The 24,831-nt window shown below is 40.6% G+C and overlaps 1 protein-coding gene and 2 long non-coding RNA genes across 3 annotated transcripts in view; 1 reads left to right on the forward strand and 2 right to left on the reverse strand.

Moving 5' to 3' along the window:
• Nucleotides 1-7,309, reverse strand: part of LOC138964295 (glutathione S-transferase Mu 2-like) — a 40,374-nt gene extending 33,065 nt beyond the window's left edge. The window contains exon 1 of the mRNA XM_070336212.1: nucleotides 7,152-7,309. Within this exon, the coding sequence (XP_070192313.1) occupies nucleotides 7,152-7,184 (33 nt within the window). The 5' untranslated portion in view covers nucleotides 7,185-7,309. The remainder of the gene's footprint in view (nucleotides 1-7,151) is intronic.
• LOC138964297 (uncharacterized) overlaps nucleotides 1-24,831 on the forward strand; it is a 300,694-nt gene that overhangs the window by 33,034 nt on the left and 242,829 nt on the right. The gene's annotated exons all lie outside the window — the stretch shown is intronic.
• On the reverse strand, nucleotides 310-7,142 carry LOC138964299 (uncharacterized). The gene is made up of 3 exons (XR_011455068.1): nucleotides 6,718-7,142; nucleotides 4,375-4,491; nucleotides 310-2,497 (listed from the first exon to the last, which is right to left on the reverse strand). It is a non-coding gene; the product is annotated as an uncharacterized lncRNA (long non-coding RNA).

Below are 24,831 nucleotides of genomic sequence, written 5' to 3' on the forward strand. Positions count from 1 at the left end.
TCGTCTGCGAAGAATTTCAAGTGTCCCGGTTGCACCAACAGTTAATAGTTATGCCTCTAGTCTATCAGCAGTTTCAGAAGACATGTCACCAAGAAGCACAACAAGCCACATTTGAAAGGTAAGACTCTATATATATCTGCGCGTGTGTGGTTGATAATTATCATAATATATATCTAACTGAAACACCTACCCTAATAAAATAAAAATGTAAGTTATAATAGTATTACATGGAATACCAACATACCAATCACAGTAAAACCGTGTTATCAGTGGACCTTGAAGCCCAACAGATTAATGCATCTCCTGAAAGCAGTGAAGTAGGAATTTGTGAATGGGGATTTCTGTTATAGTAGACATCCGTTTGGGAACCTGCATACTTACAGAACATGTCCATTTTAGTTTTTACATGATGAGCAGTAAACATGAATTGTGCTGTGTATCCTGATGTTGAAATTTACCTGACTGCATTCATTAACTTGCATGTTATCATTCTCTGTTTCAGCCAGTGAGCATTGAATTGACAACGGTGACGCCCAGTCTGATGCAGTTGCAGTTTTAGACGTACTGGTTGAGGGAGACTGCTGTGACGCTGAGAGGAACACCCGCCTAAGCAATGCAACCTTCAGAGACCTGGTCATCAACGCCATTAAAAGGATTGAAGAGGATGCCAATAGTAATATATCTTCAGAGAAATCATCTCTTACTGCCATAGCGGCAAGTATCGTCTCAAGAGATGGAAATGTGGATGAGATGATGAAACATTTAAGACTTTATAAGCTTCACTCATGCGTCAATAATAAAGATGCAGGGTGCACAGATGTGGACAAGGTACCATGAACTTATGAATGATATTCCTCAGGTTCAGGACTGAAGGTATTCATGTTCAGTCACTTTATGCAGCATGTGCATCTGGTAGACATAGCTTGAATCAGTTTTCAGATGGCTAGCATGTTTTGGACATATTTGGCAGTCCATACTGATCTCTTTCCTCAGTACTTTCAGTGTATGGGTACAGGTGAACTGATGTGTGGAGTGCAAGCACTTATATTTGGGAACTGAACTGGTTATGTTGTCCTGTCAAACTAAGTCCAGAAGCAGAATAATGGTTTTCTTTTCCATTGTCATGTGCATTTTTTGGTACTGCAAATATTCCGATGCTTGTGTGAATTTTAAACTGTGCTCATATATGCATAGTGACGTATACTTCATTCATTGTGACTGCATTCATCTGCCTGCTCTTTGGTTTTTTGTGTGTGAATAAATTAGTTTCCTGTCATACAGTATCGTCTTCTTCTTCTGCGTTCGTGGGCTGAAACTCCCACGTACACTTGTGTTTTTTGCACAAGTGGAATTTTACGCGTATGACAGTTTTACCCCGCCATTTAGGCAGCCATACGCCGTTTTCGGAGGAAGCATGCTGGGTATTTTCGTGTTTCTATAACCCACCGAACTCCGACATGGATTACAGGATCTTTTTCGTGCGCACTTGGTCTTGTGCTTGCGTGTACACACGGGGGTTTTTGGACACCGAGGAGAGTCTGCACACAAAGTTGACTAGAAATAAATCTCTCGCCGAACGTGGGGACGAACTCACGCTGACAGCGGCCAATTGGATACAAATCCAGCGCGCTACTGACTGAGCTACATCCCCGCCCACAGTGTCATCAAGTTTTGGTATGAAGGTGATGCATGCTTTCTTTTCTATCACCTCTCCCTATTTTAGTGGTTTTTTGTTTTGTTGCATCTATATATATATATACGACTTGTGTCTGTGTGTGTGTGTGTGTGTGTGTGTGTGTGTGTGTGTGTGTGTTCGCGATGCACGGCCAAAGTTCTCGATGGATCTGCTTCAGATTTGGTGGGCATATTCAGGTAGACCCCGGACACAACCTGGTCGATGAGAATTTTTAACACATGCTCTCAGCGCGCAGCGCTGAACCGATTTTGGTTTTTCTGTTCATCTTCCCAGATCCATTCCCAGTAACTCTTCCTTATCTTCTCCAGTGTTTTGCGTTTATCTCCCTTCATTCGTGTGGCGTCAATCCATATTCCTATTACTATTTTTAGAAGGTCTCTGTCTACAACGCTCAATCCATATTCCCGTTACTATTTTTAGAAGGTCACTGTCCACAACGCTTTCATCCCGGCAAAGCCGGGTATTACTCTTCCTCATCTTCTCCAGTGGTTCGCGCGTTTATCTCCCTTCCTTCGAGCAGTGCGCCGGCTTTTGGCTCTACTTCTTCCCGGCGAAGCCGTACCCGGCGAAGCGGGTATTCATCTAGTACACAATAAATAAGAACAAAGCAAAGAATCAAAAGTTTTCTGAGTAATATTTATTAAACACAACACCTGTCATCAGTTAAACAAGTTAATCTTTAAAATCTTCGGTTCCTGATTAATCGGGATCAACAGTTAGCTCTGCACACAGCAGTCCAGGGCAGTCCTCAATCAGAAAATCACCCCACTCCCTAGGTTCTGCTGGAGCACCCTCGTCAAGCTTGAAAAATAAAAAGGAAATATATAGTAATTTAATCCCATCTGAGTGATCGACAAGAAGAAGAAGAAGTAATTTAATCAACTTGATATTTCCAACAACAAGTACAGAAGTAGCCTTGGAAATGTGTTGATAGAAAGACAAGTAGGTCCTTTCGAAGCAAAAACTGAACAAGAAGGGCAAAGCCCATACGACTCACATGCTTGACCTTGACCTTTACATGACCTTGACCTTCAGCTAAACCTAGCAATGACATCATACACTAAGAACTGCTTTACACATTTTTCCTACCAAAATACATGTGACCTTGACCCAAGGTCAACCAAGGTCATGCAACACAAAGCTGTTAATTCAAGACATAGGAAGTACAATGGTGCTTATTGGCTCTTTCTACCATGAGATATGGTCACTTTTAGTGGTTCACTACCTTATTTTGGTCACATTTCATAAGGGTCAAAGTGACCTTGACCTTGATCATATGTGACCAAATGTGTCTCATGATGAAAGCATAACATGTGCCCCACATAATTTTTAAGTTTGAAACAGTTATCTTCCATAGTTCAGGGTCAAGGTCACTTCAAAATATGTATACAATCCAACTTTGAAGAGCTCCTGTGACCTTGACCTTGAAGCAAGGTAAACCAAACTGGTATCAAAAGATGGGGCTTACTTTGCCCTATATATCATATATAGGTGAGGTATTAAATCTCAATAACTTCAGAGAAAATGGGAACAAGAAGGGCAAAGCCCATACGACTCACATGCTTGACCTTGACCTTTACATGACCTTGACCTTCAGGGTCAATGTCAAATAACTAAACCTAGCAATGACATCATACACTAAGAACTGCTTTACACATTTTTCTTACCAAAATACATGTGACCTTGACCCAAGGTCATCCAAGGTCATGCAACACAAAGCTGTTAATTCAAGACATAGGAAGTACAATGGTGCTTATTGGCTCTTTCTACCATGAGATATGGTCACTTTTAGTGGTTCACTACCTTATTTTGGTCACATTTCATAAGGGTCAAAGTGACCTTGACCATATGTGACCAAATGTGTCTCATGATGAAAGCATAACATGTGCCCCACATAATTTTTAAGTTTGAAACAGTTATCTTCCATAGTTCAGGGTCAAGGTCACTTCAAAATATGTATACAATCCAACTTTGAAGAGCTCCTGTGACCTTGACCTTGAAGCAAGGTAAACCAAACTGGTATCAAAAGATGGGGCTTACTTTGCCCTATATATCATATATAGGTGAGGTATCGAATCTCAAAAACTTCAGAGAAAATGGGAAAAATGTGAAAAATAGCTGTTTTTTAGACAACATTTATGGCCCCTGCGACCTTGACCTTGAAGCAAGGTCAAGATGCTAATTATGTTTTTTGGGGCCTTGTCATCATACACCATCTTGCCAAATTTGGTACTGATAGACTGAATAGTGTCCAAGAAATATCCAACGTTAAAGTTTTCCGGACGGACGGACGAGGGGGACGGACGGACGGACGACTCGGGTGAGTACATAGTCTCACTTTTGCTTAGCATGTGAGTCAAAAAGGCTCTGCCTAGTGACAATTTCTTTAACCCCGTGAAATTAAAAGACACACAAAATTTGCATCTGTGGGGTGTTGTTGTCATTGTGTTATGTTATGTATGGCTTTGCTTTTAACTCTGTCTCACAGTTGGGAACAGGAGAAATATGTAGTTAGTCCCTCCTTCTTGCATTTCCCTTCATAAATCCAGGATAGAGTACTTGACATACCTAAATTCGGTCATCCCTTCTACATTCAAATCTGCTGACAATATAGTGTATTATTTTAAATTTAAATTATGAAAAATACTAAATGGATCTGAGTACAAAACTGCAACAACTTGTCTTCCTCAGTCTTCGTATTCCTTTCTTCAGCATTCTTTCTGCATGCTGCATCATGTTTAAAAATAAATCTTGATCCTTTCCGAGTTATTCCAACACGTTTTCCGCCGCCCCATCTGGAAAATCATTAAAATAATGACAACATAAACATATTACATATGCCTCTACATTATACGTTATTTATGTTTTTGACCAAAATTTGACATTTTACACAGATCGAGACAGTCCTTGTTCTCCGAGACCGCGAAAGCGGTCGAGGTGAACAATGACTGTCTCGATCTGTGTAAAATGTCATATTTTGGTCAAAAACGCAAATAACATTATGTATCGATCGAATTCCTTTCAGGTACTGACTTTGTTGTTTTGACGATTGAACGAGCACACACACATGCAATCAAACACATAAGCTTCATATTTGGGCGTTTCAGGTTGACCGAAACTTCAAAGGAACTACAAAACACACGTCATGTACTGACTTTGTTGTTGTTTTGACGATTGAACGAGCACACACACATGCAATCAAACACATGACGTGTGTTTTGTAGTTGCTTTGAAGTTTCGGTCAACCTGAAACGCCCAAATATATGAAGTTTTGAAGGCCTCCGACGTCACATGGCTCAAAGAAGGGAAATCCAATGTCCAATCGATACATAACCCAGGGACTGGGTGGCCGAGTGGTAACGCACTTGCGCTCGGAATCGAGAGGTTGCGTGTTCGACCCTGGGTCAGGCCGCTATTTTCTCCCCCCTTTCCTAACCTAGGTGGTGGGTTCAAGAGCTAGTCTTTCCATCTCACACGGCATTAATAGGTAACATGCGCCTTGAGTCGCCTTGTGTGGTGAGATACGTGCGCGATATAAATAAATCCTCGTAAATAAATAAAATAAAAAAATAAATTAAAAAAATAAAATCGTAAATAAATAAATGTGTTTCTGATTCCTTGTTGCAACACTCTTTGCAAACAATAATTATTATTATAAGTATAAAATTAATAGCTCACCACAACAAATTTTTAAAAAAAATAAATGTATACGCTTTGACTTTAAAATTAAGGTAACTGTAAGTGATAAATCTGTTAAATTATCATTATTATATGAAATTAAAGTCAGATAAACAGCAGTACAGATATGACACATGTACAGATGAATTGTGCAAGAAAACCCCTTTCTTTTCATATATGACATGACATATTTTATTATTTATTTGACTCTTTGATTGTCGGTAGAGTCATGCAGCAATAGCTCTTAGACAAGGACTGAAATTCTGTTATCTGCAAATATGTCCAATTATCCCAACTTTAATGCAATGATTTAATTAAAGTAAGAAAAAGAAAGGAACCATGGATGCTTCTTGCTTTCAAAAACAATCATTAACACCATTACATTTTTTCTGAAATTTTCAGAATTTTTCTGTTGAAGATAATGATTGCAAAACTTTTGAAAATTAGCAAAAAAAGACGTATTTTCGAGGCTTCCCTGCTGAAAACATTTTAATTCTGAGACTTGAGGAGACTTTTTTGTATAAATCATGGACTTCATGTTTAAAAGGTTTGCTGTCATGCATTAGGCCAAAAAAAAAAATTGTCTGTTTAGGGTAACCCGACCGACCCTATCGATTTGGCGCCGACCCAAAAACTTTTTTTTGATTTCAAAAATAAAAAAGAAAAAAAAAGAGGTAAAAATGCTAAAAAGAGACATTTGGCGTTTCTTTCTCTCCCTTTCTCTCTGTTTTATTTATACGTTAGGTTTGAAACATGTATTCATCAAATATAAGAAGTGAATGTTCAGCCAACATAGCATTTACACAGACACAAAAAAACAAAAAACAAAAAAAACCTACCTACCTACCGACCCTACTTTTTTTGGTCATGTTACCCTAAACAGACAATTTTTTTGGGGGGGCCTTAGTCTACTATCATAAACAAATTACAACACAAACAGGGCAGCTTTAAAATCAAATGCTTCTTTTTATGTATTTTTCTTGTCACAAAATTCAACTTTTGCACATCGGACTTTGAAACTTTTCGGGCCCCGTTGAATAATTTCACGGGACACCGTTTTCAGTTTTACTTTCAACAATAACTACTAGCGTAAATCAGTTAAATCTTCAAAACGAGTTTTATTATTTACAAAGTTAGTGAATGCTTGCACCTCTGCCGATTTTAAAAAAATCCACAATGAATAATTTCATCATGAACGCGTGTTGGGGCATGAAAACGTCATTTTTTTCCTCAGAGCCGTGCCCGGTGCACCAAGATGTGCCCGGTGGCCGGTGGGGTAACCGACTGCAGAGAATGACAAAAAGAAAACAAAAACTTGACTCCTGAAAAATATAAACACTCACCTTGAACAAGAGTTGTCGAATTCCAAGTGAAAACGCAGTAAACAGAAATAAACTGGACGGTAAATTCCCATGCACAAAGCCACTAGTCAGCTGACGCTGAAGCCGAATGCTATTTGCGTCTCGCGCATCGCGGTAGGCACGCATTTCGCTTGAGGCGGCGGAGTTTCCTATCCCTCTAAATATTAGGACTGCATATAGGGTCAACAACGGCAACTAAAAAAATATACTTCTGCGTCGCTAATGAAATTGACTTTGTTTAAAATATGACCGATGTTGTTTGAAATAATCCGCTGACGCTACCGGTTTCAGCTGAAGATGGAAATGCGGACGGATGCGGCCTTGAAATAGCCCCGGTTTACATTGAATCAGATATACATCAATCAACTAATCAGGCCCCCAAGCAGCTCATGAGATATTTTCAAACGTGTACTCACGCCTCTGATTTTCCAGTATGCAAGAGAAGGCATGTTGAATTGGAAAAAAATGTTGACACTAAACTATAGAAATCGTCGCAGTGATAGCGTCACTCGGGCAGCTAATATATATATAGGCGACCAGGAAGAAAAACAACTTCTGATTGGACCATTGCAAGCTCGCCGTTTTATTCTGTCCAACCCGGACACGCGGTATTCTCATGCAGTGCACAGCGGTGTGACGTAGCACCAACCCGCGCGGAGATTACACACACAGGTGCTTGGAATTAAACCAAAGCGCCCTGAATCCGGGACTGCGTAATCATTCCGAGTCTGCTGCACTTCAAGATTTATAGCTACTGACCTAGCTAGTGGGAAAGTTCCAGATTGATCGATTTCTGGAATGGTCAGAACTAAACCATATGTCACTGAACCCAAATACAACTAAATGCATGCTTCTAACCACAAGGCAAAAACGACAAAAGTCTATCATGCTTCATCGACCCAGTTACCCCCCGCGGGTTAGGGGGAAGACTGATTTACCCAATGCTCCCCAGCATGTCGTAAGAGGCGACTAACGGATTCTGTTTCTCCTTTTACCCTTGTTAAGTGTTTCTTGTATAGAATATAGTCAATATTTTAGTCAAGCAGTATGTAAGAAATGTTAAGTCCTTTGTACTGGAAACTTGCCGCATTCTCCAAGTAAGGTAATATATTGTACTACGTTGCAAGCCCCTGGAGCAAATTTTTGATTAGTGCTTTTGTGAACAAGAAACAATTGACAAGCGGCTCTATCCCATCTCCCCCTTTCCCCGTCGCGATATAACCTTGAATGGTTGAAAACGACGTTAAACACCAAATAAAGAAAGAAATCATCGAGATTTCCGAAACTGCAAATACAAATACCAGTTGACAGTGATGCAACCATATATTACGGTCTCCTTCCGGCAGCAGTCCCAAAATTTCGACTTGTTTTGACCTTAGAACGATGTCTTTATCATAGCTGTGAAGAACAGAACGGAGATCACTGTCGAAGTCGGCCAATCTCAATCATTTTCGTCTCGCGAACACTGACTGCTCGCGAACAACATATGGGAGATAACTCTGTATTCTTGTTTTGATAGATTCGCGTAGGAAGTTAACGTCCGGTCAGAGAGACAACTGGCGATAGCCGTGGAGCGATGATTATCAGAATGCCTACGATGCATGAATCAGTTGTTTTTATTTTATTTTTTATGTTTTAATTGGCGCCGGTGTCACGAACTGACTCTGCCTGAACAATCCTTCTCATTGCGGTCAATGCGCATGCGCTAACATGGGGAGATTAATCAGGTCGTGAACAACCTAACCCTAACCCTAACCCTTACCCTTACCCTTACCCTAACCCTTACCCTAACCCTAACCCATGGTTCGTTTGGTCAAAGGGTCGCAAGTTTTTTAAGTCCAAGATTGGCGCATGCGCATTGACCGCAATGAGAAGGATTGTTCAGCAAAGGTTTCATGCAGTTCGTGACACCGGCTATAGTCCTTCGGTTGCATGGCTTCAAGGTTTCAAGGTCTTAGTGTGGTATGACATGTCATATAAACAGCTCCCGTGGGATTTGAATGCCAAAATTGATTTTATTGGTTTGACTGGTTCTCCTCTAATAATGGACAGATTTCTATGGTCTTAATATATAAGTCGTTTTAACATAGAGGGGGAATCGAGACGAGGGTCATGGACATGGTGTATGTGTGTGTGTGTGTGTGTGTGTGTGTGTGTGTGTGTGTGTGTGTGTGTCTGTCTGTCTGGACCGATCTTTATGACATTTTACATGAGAGTTCCTGGGTATGATATCCCCAGATAATTTTTTTCTTTTTTTCGATAAATGTCTTTTATGACGTCATATCCGGCATTTTGTAAAAGTTGAGGCGGCACTGTCACACCTTCATTTTTCAATCAAATTGATTGAAGTTTTGGCCAAGCAATTTGCGACAAAAGCCGGACTTCGGTATTGCATTTCAGCATGGAGGATTAAACATTAATTTATGACTTTGGTCATTAAAAATCTGAAAATTGTAATTAAAATTATTTTTTTATAAAACGATCCAAAATTACTTTTATTTTATTCTTCATCATTTTCTGATTCCAAAAACATATAAATATGTTATATTCGGATTAAAACCAAGCTCTGAAAATTAAAAATATAAAAATTATGATTAAAATTAAATTTCCGAAATCGTTTTAAAAACAATTTCATCTTATTCCTTGTCGATTCCTGATTCCAAAAACATATAGATATGATATGTTTGGATTAAAAACACGCTCAGAAAGTTAAAACAAAGAGAGGTACAGTAAAGCGTGCTATGCAGCACAGCGCAACCGCTACCGCGCTAAACAGGCTCGTCACTTTCACTGCCTTTTGCACTAGCGGCGGACTATGGTCATTGTGAAAAAATGCAGTTCGTTCAGTTTCATTCTGTGAGTTCCACAGCTTGACTAAATGTAGTAATTTCGCCTTTACGCGACTTGTTCTTTTTTTGTAACTGATGCTGAGTCCATGTTTTCATGTTTTCGAGGCAATCGGAAGTGCCTATCATCGACTTCCGGTTATGCCAATGGCAAATTCAGGGTTAGTATCGTCATTATTGAGAGAAATGCACCTATGCATATAATACCTCTTTTTCATGTTTTTCAGGCACGATAAAACGATTGGTGCACTCTATTTGCATTCAAAATGTTCTGGTAAAAGGTAAGTATGACTAAATCAGTCATTCATCAATTCATTTCTCCCAATAATGACGATACTAACCCTGAATTTGCCATTGGCATAACCGGAAGTCGATGATAGGCACTTCCGATCGCCTCAAAAACATGACAAATGGACTCAGCATCAGCTAAAAAAAACAAAAAACACGACCTTAAGAGAAATCTGTCCATTATTAGAGTAGTTAGGATTTCAGTCGGTTCTTGGGGGGCCCGCCAGAGGGGTCGGAACATTTGAACCCCATCATTTTCCAATAGTTCATATGTACCCCAAATGAACCAGTTAAACCAATAAAATCAATTTTGGCATTCAAATCCCACGGAAATACACATCATACCACACTATCTGTAGCTGGCTCACTCAACATTGTAGCCGTATGCGGACGTCGGCCCGTTACGGCACACTGCACACACACACACACACACACACACACACACACACACACACACACACACGTACGCACACACAATGGCGCACACCCATCACAGACACACCGTGGGCCGTGCACACACTGACTCGCACGGCACACACTGACAACTGATGGCGCACACACACACACACACACACACACACGCCCACGGCACACACTGACACACACACACACACACAGGTGCGCGCGCACACACATTGACACAGTGGGATCGACGTGTATAAGTACATTTATATATTAGTTATTCCCATGTCGCGCCGTTTCTTATTCCTTCACGTTCTTCTCTATTTCCGCGACTGAATGTTTTCAAACTGCTGTACCAAACCATAATACAAGCACACGACTTTATATTGATGACGTTCGATCAGACCACAAAAGTGGGCCAGCTGCGGAGATGTTGCGCTGACCCAGCGAATCGAATGTAAGTCCGTGATTTATGCTGACTGCACTCAGCCGACATGGGAAAATCCGACGTTACTTTGAATCTTCCCATTTCCCAGAATTTCGAATTGCTCATGGGAATGCATGTTGGGCGATGGGCCTGTTGTGAGTCTAACCTTTGCTGTAGCTTGATCACAAAAACAGGATTCATTTATCTTCTTGTTTTTGTATGGGGTTTTATTTTATTTTTACATTTAGTCAAGTTTTGATTTCCTTCTTGTTTTTCCTTTCTTTCTCTTCCTCTTGAAAAAATTGAATAAATGCAATGTCACGTTTTTCATTAAAATTCCAACACTGACTTTCAGGAGCCACTTTATGCTCTTACTGATATATATAATGTGTTCATGTCTGTTAATATCCGGACAATGTGGGTTTTTTCTCAAGAATACAGACTCACGTCTCTAAACAATATGGCCTATGTTTGAGTATTTTCATTGTCTGTTTATGTCCGGTTTGCAGAGTCATAAAATGATTCTCAGCAATGTCTTGCATTCTTCTACTGAGCGACTGATTATTTGCTTATGTGCACGTCTCAGTGTTTTTGACAAGTGATGACTTGTATTGAGACGGGTGCACGGTTCACGTAGGTACACGTGCCAGCCAGTCCCATTCTAATCAGTGTTTACCTGTAGCACAAAGACGCAATTGTACTGTTTTTAATAATCTCAGAGTAAAATGTAAGCGTCCGGACGTTCATAAATAGTTGTCCCGGATGTTGGCCGTGCGTACTTATAGTGCATCAACTCAGCCAATCACACCGGGGACTGTGCAGTTCCGCCTTATTTCAGCCGGGCTCGTTGTTCCTCCGTTTTCAGCCGGGCTTGGTGTCACACAAACGTAAGTGTCTGCACTAAAGTACAAACTATGTCTTCTAGAAAACTCACATCCGAAAACGGATGGTTTTTGCACTAACCTAAGTGATTTGTCTCTCTATTGCTGTTTTTTTGTATCTGACTAGGTTTAGTATGTGACCCGCATCGGCTTGAAATACTTGCGGAATGTCGCTTTTTGGGCTCGCAAACTGATCAAAATGGAGAAATGATAAGCAACAATATCATGTTATGGCTTTTCTGTATCATAAGTTTGTTCTATAGTTTCTTGCTGCTATGCTGATGCATTTTCCCGAACCTGCTTTAAGGCGTTGAGGCAAGAGAAGTAAAACCAAAACCCATGTCAGTCGAGTTTCGTTCCGCGCTGGACACCCATGTGTTCCGAGCTGGGACATCATATCAACTGAAAGTGTTCCGCGCTGGGACCACTTCTTAGATGAGATTCGCATTTCTTGTAGCCAAATTTAACGCGTTTTGAGGGATTTTCTCAACAGATGGAGGTGTCAGCTGTTACCCTGGATAGCTTTCTGGATATCAGCAGTGAAGTAGAGGTTGCCTCAAGCACAAGTGCTGGTCTGCCACTGACGTCAACCCCTAAGCGGTCACAACCGGAACGTACTGGCCATCTTTGTCCGCATTGTGAAAAGAGCTACGGTAACACCAGAGCTTTAACAAGACATACAAGACTGCACCATGAAAACAATTGTAGTGTTGAGTGCCAAATCTGCCACAAGCGCTTCAGAGAAGCGAGTAATTTGCACGCACATACAAACTCTGTCCACCTTAAAACCAAGCCATACTCTTGTTTTCAGTGCAACAAGAAATTTGCTGACAAGCGTAATGTCAACCCCAAGAGGCACAGGTGCACAGTTATAGATGCTCGGACCGCTTGTGAACATTGTTCCAAGACCTACAGCAGCAGAAAAAGCCTGCATGATCATGAAAAGCGCGTGCACTTTAATCTGGGGTATTCTTGTGCCAAATGTTCGGCACAGTTCAAGTTTAGAGCACAGCTGTCGCGTCATGCCAGGAAATGCACGATCTGACCTTGTGTACTAAGATGCCGTGATTCTTAACCTGGCTCTATTCCGTTTGTTCGGGCAATTTTAGCCAGCAGAGTAAAAAAAAAATTCAACAATAAATTATTCTTTCCGTTTGGTTTTTATGAAAGTGTAATGGGTAGGGTGCGCCTGTTTGTGTGTGTGTGTGTGTGTGTGTGTGTGTTAGTCACTTAAGTGCGGTCAAGTAATTTGTGTGTGGTTTTGTTTACTTTCCTATGGAGTTGAAATGGGGGGGGGGGGGGGTCGTTGTCTACTTTGAAAAAATATCAGTCTAAGAAAAGAGTGATACAGTTAAAAGAAATTTGTTCTCATTGACTGTGTATGCGTCTCTGTGTGCGCGCGTGCGCGTGTGTTTTTGTGTGTGTGTGTATATGTGTGTGTGCGTGTGTGGGGGGGGGGGTGGTTACACTTTATTGTGGCTGAAATATTATGATGTAAGGGTTTTTTCCCTGGTAAAGAAATGGAAAAATCTTTTTACATGAGTCACATTTTTGAAAAAACATAAAAGTCTAAAAGTCTAAAAGAAGTGTGCAAACCCCTCTCACTGCACTATTGAGACTATCTGTATACATGGAACAGCATATTTAACATCGTTGTAACACATAATATAGGCTACTAATGCCTACATTTACACACTTGCAGAGGAACAACATCTTTTAATTTCCATAACAATTGCACATCTTTCTGTCATTTCCTAGGGCCCAGCGCGGAACAAAAGCAAGCCCAGCGCGGAACGCAGACAAAAATGTAGGGGGCCCAGCGCGGAACAAAACGTACACCACTTGCTTGTTTTGATTGCTTCTCATGACATAATGATGACGTATTGAAGCACGAAATTGATACAGATGAACATAGCTATACCCAAAATAGTTACAATAGAGGAATATTTGTTGTTCAAATCCATGTTTGAGAGAAATGTACATTGAACCTTCATTTTTCACACAAAAATCCGCATGCAGGCCTTACATTCGGCCACTGTCAATTAGCCAGATAATCAATAGACGTAAGTAGCTGTCTACAAAGAAAGCAATTATTTCCCTTTCTACTGACTCCATTCATCAATTTTAGCTTAGACAAGTGTGAAAGTCATAGTTTGTGTTTATATGAAGACACTTACGTTCGCGTGACATCGGGCCCGGCGGAAAACGGAGGAACAACGAGCCCGGCTGAAATAAGGCGGAACACAGTCCCCGGTGTGCCAATGCCCTGTACTATACTGGCAGAACTGTCAACGTGACATTAATTTTAGCTAGTCAGTTGGCTGTGTGTGTACATTGCCACCTTCCTGTTAGCCTCACCACTTGAAGTTCCTGGTTGCCTTAGCTAGGTTCGGAACTTATCAAGTTTCTTGTCTGACAGTCACGTACGTGCATATACCGTAAACTACCTTGAAAACTCCCAGTATCGCCGAGTAAACGCCCACACCCTACTTTTGGTCAAATTTTGCGCACAGGGTACAGTACCTAGTAAACGCCCACCCCCAAATTTTGATTAGTGGAGTAGACAAGGAAAATACAAAAAATGATCATTTAGTCTGCTGTTATTGTTGTTTTTCAATTGTTTCCCTTCCTTGGAAATGTCACAGTTTCGGGGAGTGGACAGAAAAAGGATTCTAGAGCGGCTAGAGAATCGTAATAATTTGTTGATTGGGAGGGAAAGGAAGAAACGAAAGCTTCATCGGCGAATTGTTCGATCAGTGTAATCGCACTTCAGACTATTACAGACTGAAAAGCCGAGTCAGTTCAAGCGCGAGATAACAAGTTGTTCATGAGTGTTATGAGTCCGGGTGGCTTTGTGACAAAGATTGCTCAGTGTAAGGTCACTGGCACGTTGAGATCCGGCGTTGACAGCAAGTCACGATACACGGCGACGTCCGGTAACTTGTACATGGGTAATTTAAGGCGGTGCACCAAGCCGTTGACACCGTGGCGCAGCGGCAAGGCACCGGCGGCTGACACACCGGCCGCGCACGCACGCACAGACGCCTGACACGCCGCACTACAGACACTGACAGGCGCAGAAGTACACGCACGCACGCACGCACGCACGCACGCATGCACACACTGGCAAACACACACACACACACACTGACACACACGTGACATACACCGCACACCGTCACACACACTGACGCGGCACTGATACAGACACTCAGTGACACCGCACACACACACTGACACACTCACCGGGCACACACATGCTGACACTGACACACCGGCAGTTGACAGACACACTGTGGCCGTATGAATATTGACCGACACACCGAACCACCACTATGACAGCACAACGGCCGGTGTGACGTTTTCATCTTTCGCCGTGTTGATATTTCGTTTCTCGGCCTCGTTGATCTAGTATAAACTCTACACTGAACAAAAAGACACCCTTCGATAGTACTGATGAGCGACCTTGTGTACCTTACATTCATGGGGCCAAATTTGTCCAACCAATTTGTTTTAGTTAACTTAGAAATTTGATTTATCCTAAAATGTTTTTCTTCTTACTCAACGGACGTAACCACTCAGTACACGTTTTCAAAGAATTCGATTTTGGGGGTGAAATCTATTAAATTTTACCACCAATTTTCTTCACATGCAAGAAACTGACATGCTTTTCGTCCATAAATAATTTCACTTCTTAATTTTACCAGGAAACAACATTTCAGTCTTGAGTATATGTCGAGGGGGAAATATGTACACAGGCAAAATATGAAATCGTGACACCGGAGGGATGGAGGAGAGGGGGAGGGGGGGTGGGGGTGGGGTCAGGGCATCCTGAACTCAGGTCAAAATGAGTTCGGCTCATTCTGGCAAGGAAACCGATTTTTTTTTTTTTTTAACATATTTAGAGCTTTTTGTAATGTATTATTGATATAAGCAGATTCGCGATCGTCGATAATGATTTTTCATGGTGTTGTGTAATTTTTAAATTACAAAGGAATTGATTTGTAAGACAGTTTCAAGGGAGCTATTTTTTCGCGGCTGTACTATGATTTACTGTGCAAACAACTCTAAATATGGCAAAAGTGTCACGTGATAATCAACCCGTTTGGTTTCGGCGTTCGCTGAAGCAGACGATTTTTTCTGTAGTGATGCAACCATATAATTATTACGGTCTCCTTCCGGCAGCAGTCCCAAAATTTCGACTTGTTTTGGCCTTAGAACGATGTCTTTATCATAACTGTGAAGAACAGAACGGAGATCACTGTCGAAATCGGCCAATCTGCAATCATTTTCGTCTCGCGAACACTGATCTCAAATTTAGATCAATGCTCGCGAAAAACATATGGGAGATAACTCTGTATTCCTAGTTTTGATAGATTCACGTAGGACTGTCGCGTCCGGTCAGGGAGAGAATGAGCCGAACTCATTTTGACCTGAGTTCAGGATGGGGTCAGGGCTGGACTGCCCAATAGAGTGAGAAAGTTAACTTGACTTGAGGAAGCCGGGGCTACATAGGAGTTAAAGATGCTGTTGAAATTTAGCTTTTGTAATTTTTATGTACTTCTGGAAATGGGTATTCTTTTTTATGGTTTTTTTTCCCGGTGTAACACGACATTTTTACTCCACAAAAAATTTACTCCGGAGTAAATATTTCGAACGAAATTCTTACTCCGAGTACACTTTTCGTACGAGAAAAAAACTCCCCAAGACACGAAAAAATTACTCCCTCCACGAAATTTTTACTCCCCATTTTTACATTTAGTCAAGTTTTGACTAAATGTTTTAACATAGAGGGGGGAATCGAGACGAGGGTCGTGGTGTATGTGTGTGTGTGTGTGTGTGTGTCTGTCTGTCTGTGTGTGTGTGTAGAGCGATTCAGACTAAACTACTGGACCGATCTTTATGAAATTTGACATGAGAGTTCCTGGGTATGATATCCTCAGACGTTTTTTTTCATTTTTTTGATAAATGTCTTTGATGACGTCATATCCGGCTTTTCGTGAAAGTTGAGGCGGCACTGTCACGCTCTCATTTTTCAACCAAATTGGTTGAAATTTTGGTCAAGTAATCTCCGACGAAGCGCGGACTTCGGTATTGCATTTCAGCTTGGTGGCTTAAAAATTAATTAATGACTTTGGTCATTAAAAATCTGAAAATTGTAAAAACCAAATATTTTTATAAAACGATCCAAATTAACGTTCATCTTATTCTCCATCATTTTCTGATTCCAAAAACATATAAATATGTTATATTTGGATTAAAAACAAGCTCTGAAAATTAAAAATATAAAAATTATGATCAAAATTAAATTGTCGAAATCAATTTAAAAACACTTTCATCTTATTCCTTGTCGGTTCCTGATTCCAAAAACATATAGATATGATATGTTTGGATTAAAAACACGCTCAGAAAGTTAAAACGAAGAGAGCTACAGAAAAGCCTGCTATCCTTCTCAGCGCAACGAATACCCCGCTCTTCTTGTCAATTCCACTGGCACTGCCTTTGCCACGGGCGGTGGAGGGACGATGCTACGAGTATACGGTCTTGCTGCGTTGCGTTGCGTTCAGTTTCATTCTGTGAGTTCGACAGCTACTTGACTAAATGTTGTATTTTCGCCTTACGCGACTATTTTAGTCAAGTTTTGGAGGGTCATGGTGTATTTGTGTGTGCGTGCGTGTGTGTGTAGAGCGATTCAGAGTAAACTACTGGATCGATCTTTATGAAATTTGACATGAGAGTTCCTGGGTATGATATCCCCGGAGGTTTTTTTCATTTTTTTGATAAATGTCTTTGATGACGTCATATCCGGCTTTTTGTAAAAGTTGAGGCGGCACTGTCACACCCTCATTTTTCAATCAAATTGATTGAAATTTTGGCCAAGCAATCTTCGACAAAGGCCGGACTTCGGTATTGCATTTCAGCTTGGTGGCTTAAAAATTAATTAATGACTTTGGTCATTAAAAATCTGAAAATTGTAAAAAGAAAATTTTTTTTTTATAAAACGATCCAAATTTACGTTCATCTTATTCTTCATAATTTTCTGATTCCAAAAACATATAAATATGTTATATTTGGATTAAAAACAAGCTCTGAAAATTAAAAAAATTAAAAATTATGATCAAAATTAAATTGTCGAAATCAATTTAAAAACACTTTCATCTTATTCCTTGTCGGTTCCTGATTCCAAAAACATATAGATATGATATGTTTGGATTAAAAACACGCTCAGAAAGTTAAAACGAAGAGAGGTGCAGTAAAGCGTACTATGAAGCACAGCGCAACAGCTACCGCGCCAAACAGGCTCGTCACTTTCACTGCCTTTTGCACTAGCGGCGGACTACGTTCAATTTCATTCTGTGAGTTCCACAGCTTGACTAAATGTAGTAATTTCGCCTTACGCGACTTGTTTTTACTTCCAGTAAAAAAAACTCGTACGCAAAAATGGGATGCGGGCGAAGGGATAATGCCAATAAGTGATCTCGCGCACACGAATGTCGCGCTACGTACCCTCCTTCCACCCCGTGACCACCAAGACTAACAGGGGACAAGGGAGTAACAATTTCGTACACCTGGCATGGGAAGTTAAATTGCTCGTGTTGGGCTGAAGTAATTTATTCGTTATTTATTCGTCAGGGGAGTAACATTTTTGTACGAAATGTTTACTCAGAACTCACCTGTCTTGGGGAGTAATTTTTTCGTGCAATGGGGGAGTGCTTTTTTCGTAAAGGGAGTAACTTTTTCGTACGAAATGTTTACTCCGGAGTAACAAGAAGAGCAAACGCTCGATCGAGTCACTTTCGCAGTTCTGAATATTATATGAGGCATCAGATGGACAGGAAGAAATTGCTATTCACAACACAATGAGTCACGTTCACATAAAATTTGAGCCCGGTCACTTTTATAGTTTCCGAGAAAAGCCCAACGTTAAGTTGTGTGTTGCCGAACAGAAAAGGCTAGTTATCTCCCTTGTTTTTCTGATAACGTTCGTAAAAGGCTACAGATGTAAATACTTTGATGTAAAGAATAATCCTACAAAGTTTCAATCACATCCGATGAACTTTGTCAAAGATATAAAATGTCTAATTTTTCCTTTGACGCTGACCTGTGACCTTGAAAAAGGTCAAAGGTCAACGAAACCATCGTTAAAGTGTAGAGGTCATTGGAGGTCACGACTAAACAAAATATGAGCCCGATCGCTTTGATAGTTTCCGAGAAAAGTCCAACGTTAAGGTGGTGTCTACGGACGGCCGGCCGGACGGCCGGCCGGACAGACTAACACTGACCGATTACATAGAGTCACATTTTCTCAAGTGACTCAAAAATCTCGTGGGAGTAATTTTCTCGTGTTACCTATGGTTGCGGCGGCTACACGCTTCTTCTTTTTTTGCGGCCGCCACTGACTCAGTTGTTGAAATGACTCGACACTTTTTCAGCTTCCTGGAAAATAATTCGCGGAAAACGGCTTTCCAGAGTCTCGATCCCTTTTCAGAGAAAGACGCTATTAGAATCCACGAAGGGGTGTCTTGAATAGTACAGCGCGTTTTATTAACGACCTGAGGGACGACAAACAGGCATGACACGCAGTTTTGAAACCACAGGTGTTTGAAATCAGTTTAAGTTGGTATCTGTTGTGCAAATCAAGTGCATTCAGTTGTTGTGCGTACCGCCGGTTAACGCTATTGTTTGTCCAAATAAATGTGTGCCGCAGGTTAGAGCTATTATTTGTCCAAACTAGTCAATGTCATAGTGTATGTTCAGTTCTTTCCTCCTTTCCTTCAAATGTGTTTATTTGTGATTATTCGATTTTTCTGTTGGCGTGGAAGCACGACGATGATTTGTTTATTCATCTATTTCTTTACATCTATTTGTATTTAAAAACAAGTCGCGTAAGGCGAAATTACTACAATTAGTCAAGCTGTGGAACTCACAAAATGAAACTGAACGTAGTCCGCCGCTAGTGCAAAAGGCAGTGAAAGTGACGAGCCTGTTTGGCGCGGCAGCGGTTGCGCTGTGCTTCATTGTACGCTTTACTGTACCTCTCTTCGTTTTAACTTTCTGAGCGTGTTTTTAATCCAAACATATCATATCTATATGTTTTTGGAATCAGGAACCGACAAGGAATAAGATGAAATAGTTTTTGAAACGATTTCGGAAATTTAATTTTAATCATAATTTTTATATTTTTAATTTTCAGAGCTTGGTTTTAATCCACATATAACATATTTATATGTTTTTGGAATCAGAAAATGATGAAGAATAAGATGAACGTAAATTTGGATCGTTTTATAAAAAAACTATTTTTTTTACAATTTTCAGATTTGTTATGACCAAAGTCATTAATTAATTTTTAAGCCACCAAACTGAAATGCAATACCGAAGTCCGGCCTTCGTCGAAGATTGCTTGGCCAAAATGTCAATCAATTTGATTGAAAAATGAGGGTGTGACAGTGCCGCCTCAACTTTTACAAAAAGCCGAATATGACGTCATCCAAGACATTTATCGAAAAAAAGAAAAAAACATCCGGGGATATCATTCCCAGGAACTCTCATGTCAAATTTCATAAAGATCGGTCCAGTAGTTTAGTCTGAATCGCTCTACACACACACACACACACACACACACACAGACACACACACACACACACACACACACACACACACACAGTGACACACACACACACACACACACACACGCACACACACACACACACACACACACACACTCACACACACACCACGACCCTCGTCTCGATTCCCCCTCTATGTTAAAACATTTAGTCAAAACTTGACTAAATGTAAAACAAGTCGCGTAAGGCGAAAATACAACATTTAGTCAAGCTGTCGAACTCACAGAATGAAACTGAACGCAATGCAATTTTTCAGCAAGACCGTATACTCGTAGCATCGTCAGTCCACCGCTCATGGCAAAGGCAGTGAAATTGACAAGAAGAGCGGGGTAGTAGTTGCGCTGAGAAGGATAGCACGCTTTTCTGTACCTATCTTCGTTTTAACTTTCTGAGCGTGTTTTTAATCCAAACATATCATATCTATATGTTTTTGGAATCAGGAACCGACAAGGAATAAGATGAAAGTGTTTTTAAATTGATTTGGAAAATTTAATTTTGATCATAATTTTTATATTTTTAATTTTCAGAGCTTGTTTTTAATCCAAATATAACATATTTATATGTTTTTGGAATCAGAACATGATAAAGAATAAGATGAACGTAAATTTGGATCGTTTTATAAAATTTTTTTTTTTTTTTACAATTTTCAGATTTTTAATGACCAAAGTCATTAATTAATTTTTAAGCCACCAAGCTGAAATGCAATACCGAAGTCCGGCCTTCGTCGAAGATTGCTTGGCCAAAATTTCAATCTTATTCCTTGTCGATTCCTGATTCCAAAAACATATTGATATGATATGTTTGGATTAAAAACACGCTCAGAAAGTTAAAACGAAGAGAGGTACAGAAAAGCGTGCTATCCTTCTCAGCGCAACTACTAAACCGCTCTTCTTGTCAATTTCACTGCCTTTGCCATGCGCGGTGGACTGACGATGCTACGAGTATACGATCTTGCTGAAAAATTGCGTTGCGTTCAGTTTCATTCTGTGAGTTCGACAGCTACTTGACTAAATGTTGTATTTTCGCCTTACGCGTCTTGTTTGGTCTTTCCTTGCAACTGGGAATCAAAATTACACATTTTCAACAGTAACAAAATACTTCATATATTCATTTACCATAGTGGTTCAGTGGAATAATCCCAAAGACATATATATGCCTAGTAAATAAGTCTGACAGGACTCTTTACTTTGAATATTACTATGATGATGGACTTATAACGGGGAGGGCAGGCCGTTGTCGACTTGATGTTGTTCATAATTTGAAATAGTTTTAGAAGACCAAATAAACTGAGGGAGTTGGGTGAAGAGCTTAAAAAGTCCACATTTTTTTTCTCTGAGAGGTACATTGGATGGCCAGGGGGGGGGGGGGGGGCGGGTTCCGGAACCCCAGGACCCCCCCCCCCCCCCCCCCCAGATCCGGCCCTGTTTTCTTTGCTTAGGCGTGACTGTCAAGAGCCAGTTGACATGTCCGGTCTTAAGTTAGGTTGACGCAGTTAACCTGTTTTCAAGTCTCAGTGAAACGGATCCAGTTTGTAAACTTGTCGCAAGCAGATTTAAACTTGAGACAAAACGGCAACAAACATGAAATGCTATACAAATTATACGTCCTCCTTTTTCATTCATAATCCTCTTCATTCTGTAGGCCAACTAATAATTTGTTCCAAGTCAATATAGATAGACATCAAACTGGTAGGAAAAGTAAAGGCAGAAAAGCAGAAACCGAATCGAATTGAATACCCATGCATATTCCTTCATTGGTTTTGTGTGAACACTGAATTTCAAGTCGAAGATTGAATGAAATGGAGAAAGGATGAAAGGAAAAAAGAACATTATCCATTTTCCTTCATTGTTAGTTTAAGAGGTTCACATTTACATGTGTACATAATACTGGTTAAATCTTGAGATGTATTTTCATTTATTCCAGTGGTGCAGTAGAGTCCTGAAATCAAAATTTTGATTATCTCCCCTGCACTACTCCTTATTCTATATCTCTGTGTTTGAGGATAACTCTGGTGTGACCAGTGTGCTTGTCTTCCCCTGCCACTGAAAACGTCTGTCTTGTGTAGGGATACAATATTTCTAATCAATAATGCAATCTTTGAATTAAACATTTAAAGTTTAGTCTTTTGGAATCTTCTCCTATGTTATTATTGAATATTTATAGTATTCTGAGGCACTGAAAGTAGTTGAGTGCAAAGAACTAGTTTCGTCTGGCTACAGGATAAGACAGTGCTTATCCTGCAATTCTGCAACTTTTCCCCCCATTTTCGGCTACTTTTCCCTTTGACTCCAAGAGAGGAGCATGGTTTTAGAGATGTAGTCAACTTTGTATTGTGGCTTGTAGTCACCGGCTTCGGTCGGTAGGCGAAGAGGAGGAGGGAAGATCGAGAGACACAGAAATAAAGTTTGCCATGCCAGTATTCTGCTGTTGTTGTCACAATGTCATATGTTGTGTCCGTGAGAGATTGAGTCCAGAGTGAGTCCGTAACGCATCAACATTAAGAGAAGAGAAACAAAATATTCTTTTCCGAACCTTCTACATTAGCATTCACGACCTATGATAGCTATATCAGTACTGAACTTTTTGCATGACTTGATCGTCATGGTAGTTCGTATTATGTACACGTAGTCTATGTACACTGACTATGGTAGTGACTGAATGTGCTGTACGTATAGGGTTGTTATTGTAATTGAGAGATTGTTGCTGTTGTTGTTTGTTTGTTTATTTGATTGTTGTTGGTGTTCGGTTAATGTTGTTGTTCTTGTAGTTCTTGCACGGTTTTCCCGTATTGATTTGAATGACAGCCTGTTCCTTCCTACGTGTGATAAGTGTTTCAAGTCTTGTTTCTTTACATCACGTAAAATATTATGTATTATACTATAGTAGCTCCTGATACCAAAAGGCATGTAAAACGTACTAGCTATTGTCAGTATGGGTTGGGCCCATAGCGTACTCTACTACGATCGCCATGGTTGGGCCCTTTTGACTGTATTCCTGAGACTGAATCTCAGTCGGCTGTAACTGAACACGAACGTACGCCGGTGCAGAGATCTGTAGCAAGGGGATCTTGCTACAGTATCTCTGGCCGGTGTCACGAACTGAAACCTCTGCTGAACAATCCTTCTCATTGCGGTCAATGCGCATGCGCCAACTGATCTTGGACTTAAAAAATGCGACCCGGCCTTTGACCGAACCTGAACTAAGGGTTAGGGTTAGGGTTAGGGTTAGGTTGTTCACGACCTGATTAATCTCCCCATGTTAGTGCTTGCGCATTGACCGCAATGAGAAGGATTGTTCAGGCAGAGTTTTCAGTTCGTGACATCGGTACTGTACCAATTAAATGATTAGTCTTATTACTGAACTCGACTGAGCTAAGATTCGGGAAACCCGCAAACAATCCGGCCCATGCCTGACCCACTGAATGACGCAGAACCTGTGATAGCATTAACTCTTCAAAATAGGAGTGGCGCGTGCATGTTTTCAAAAGTCAAGTGATTGTACAAAAAGCCATGGGTTTCTATAAACTTCTGTTCAAGCGAAATGTCGTAACACTGAGGCAATGGATTTGGTGATCATGTGCAAATAAGGGATCAGATTTGATAACAGAGCGTGAAAAACAAGAAAATGTTAAAAAATCGGGCAATTCTGCCACGTTTGTTTGTTCGTTCATGGGCTGAAACTCCCACGGCTTTTACGTGTATGACCGTTTTTACCCCGCCATTTAGGCAGCCGCTTTCGGAGGAAGCATGCTGGGTATTTTCGTGTTTCTATAACCCATATTTATATGTTTTTGGAATCAGAAAATGATAAAGAATAAGATGAACGTAAATTTGGATCGTTTTATATATATATATTTTTTTTTAACAATTTTCAGATTTTTAATGACCAAAGTCATTAATTAATTTTTAAGCCACCAAACTGAAATGCAATACCGAAGTCCGGCCTTCGTCGAAGATTGCTTGGCCAAAATTTCAATCAATTTGATTGAAAAATGAGGGTGTGACAGTGCCGCCTCAACTTTTACAAAAAGCCGGATATGACGTCATCCAAGACATTTATCGAAAAAAAGAAAAAAACATCCGGGGATATCATTCCCAGGAACTCTCATGTCAAATTTCATAAAGATTGGTCCAGTAGTTTAGTCTGAATCGCTCTACACACACACACACACACGCACAGACAGACAGACAGACACACACACACACACACACACACACAGACACACACACACACACACAGGCACCACACCCTCGTCTCGATTCCCCCCTCTACGTTAAAATATTTAGTCAAAACTTGACTAAATGTAAAAAGGAAAGCCCCTGCTTCTCCACGTGGGGTACGAAACACACACACTCACACAGATGACCCTGAGGGCAAATGCTGTTCCAAGTACAAAGCGACTGTTTGCATGATCGCCCCCAATATGCATGCATGGACTCGGCCGTCAGAGATGAGACGGGTCCATTTAGTTGAAAGTAGGTAGAGAGGGTAGAACTGTTCGCCGCGAACATAGCGTTGCCTACAACATGAAAACTTTTTTGTCTCTGCGCGAACAGATCGGTAGCTCTAAGCAACGCATCCCCGGTGTATGAACGGAATCAGTTGACACACTGTGCAGCCAGAGA

Source organism: Littorina saxatilis, linkage group LG4 (assembly GCF_037325665.1).
Source record: "Littorina saxatilis isolate snail1 linkage group LG4, US_GU_Lsax_2.0, whole genome shotgun sequence".
NCBI lineage: Eukaryota > Metazoa > Mollusca > Gastropoda > Littorinimorpha > Littorinidae > Littorina > Littorina saxatilis.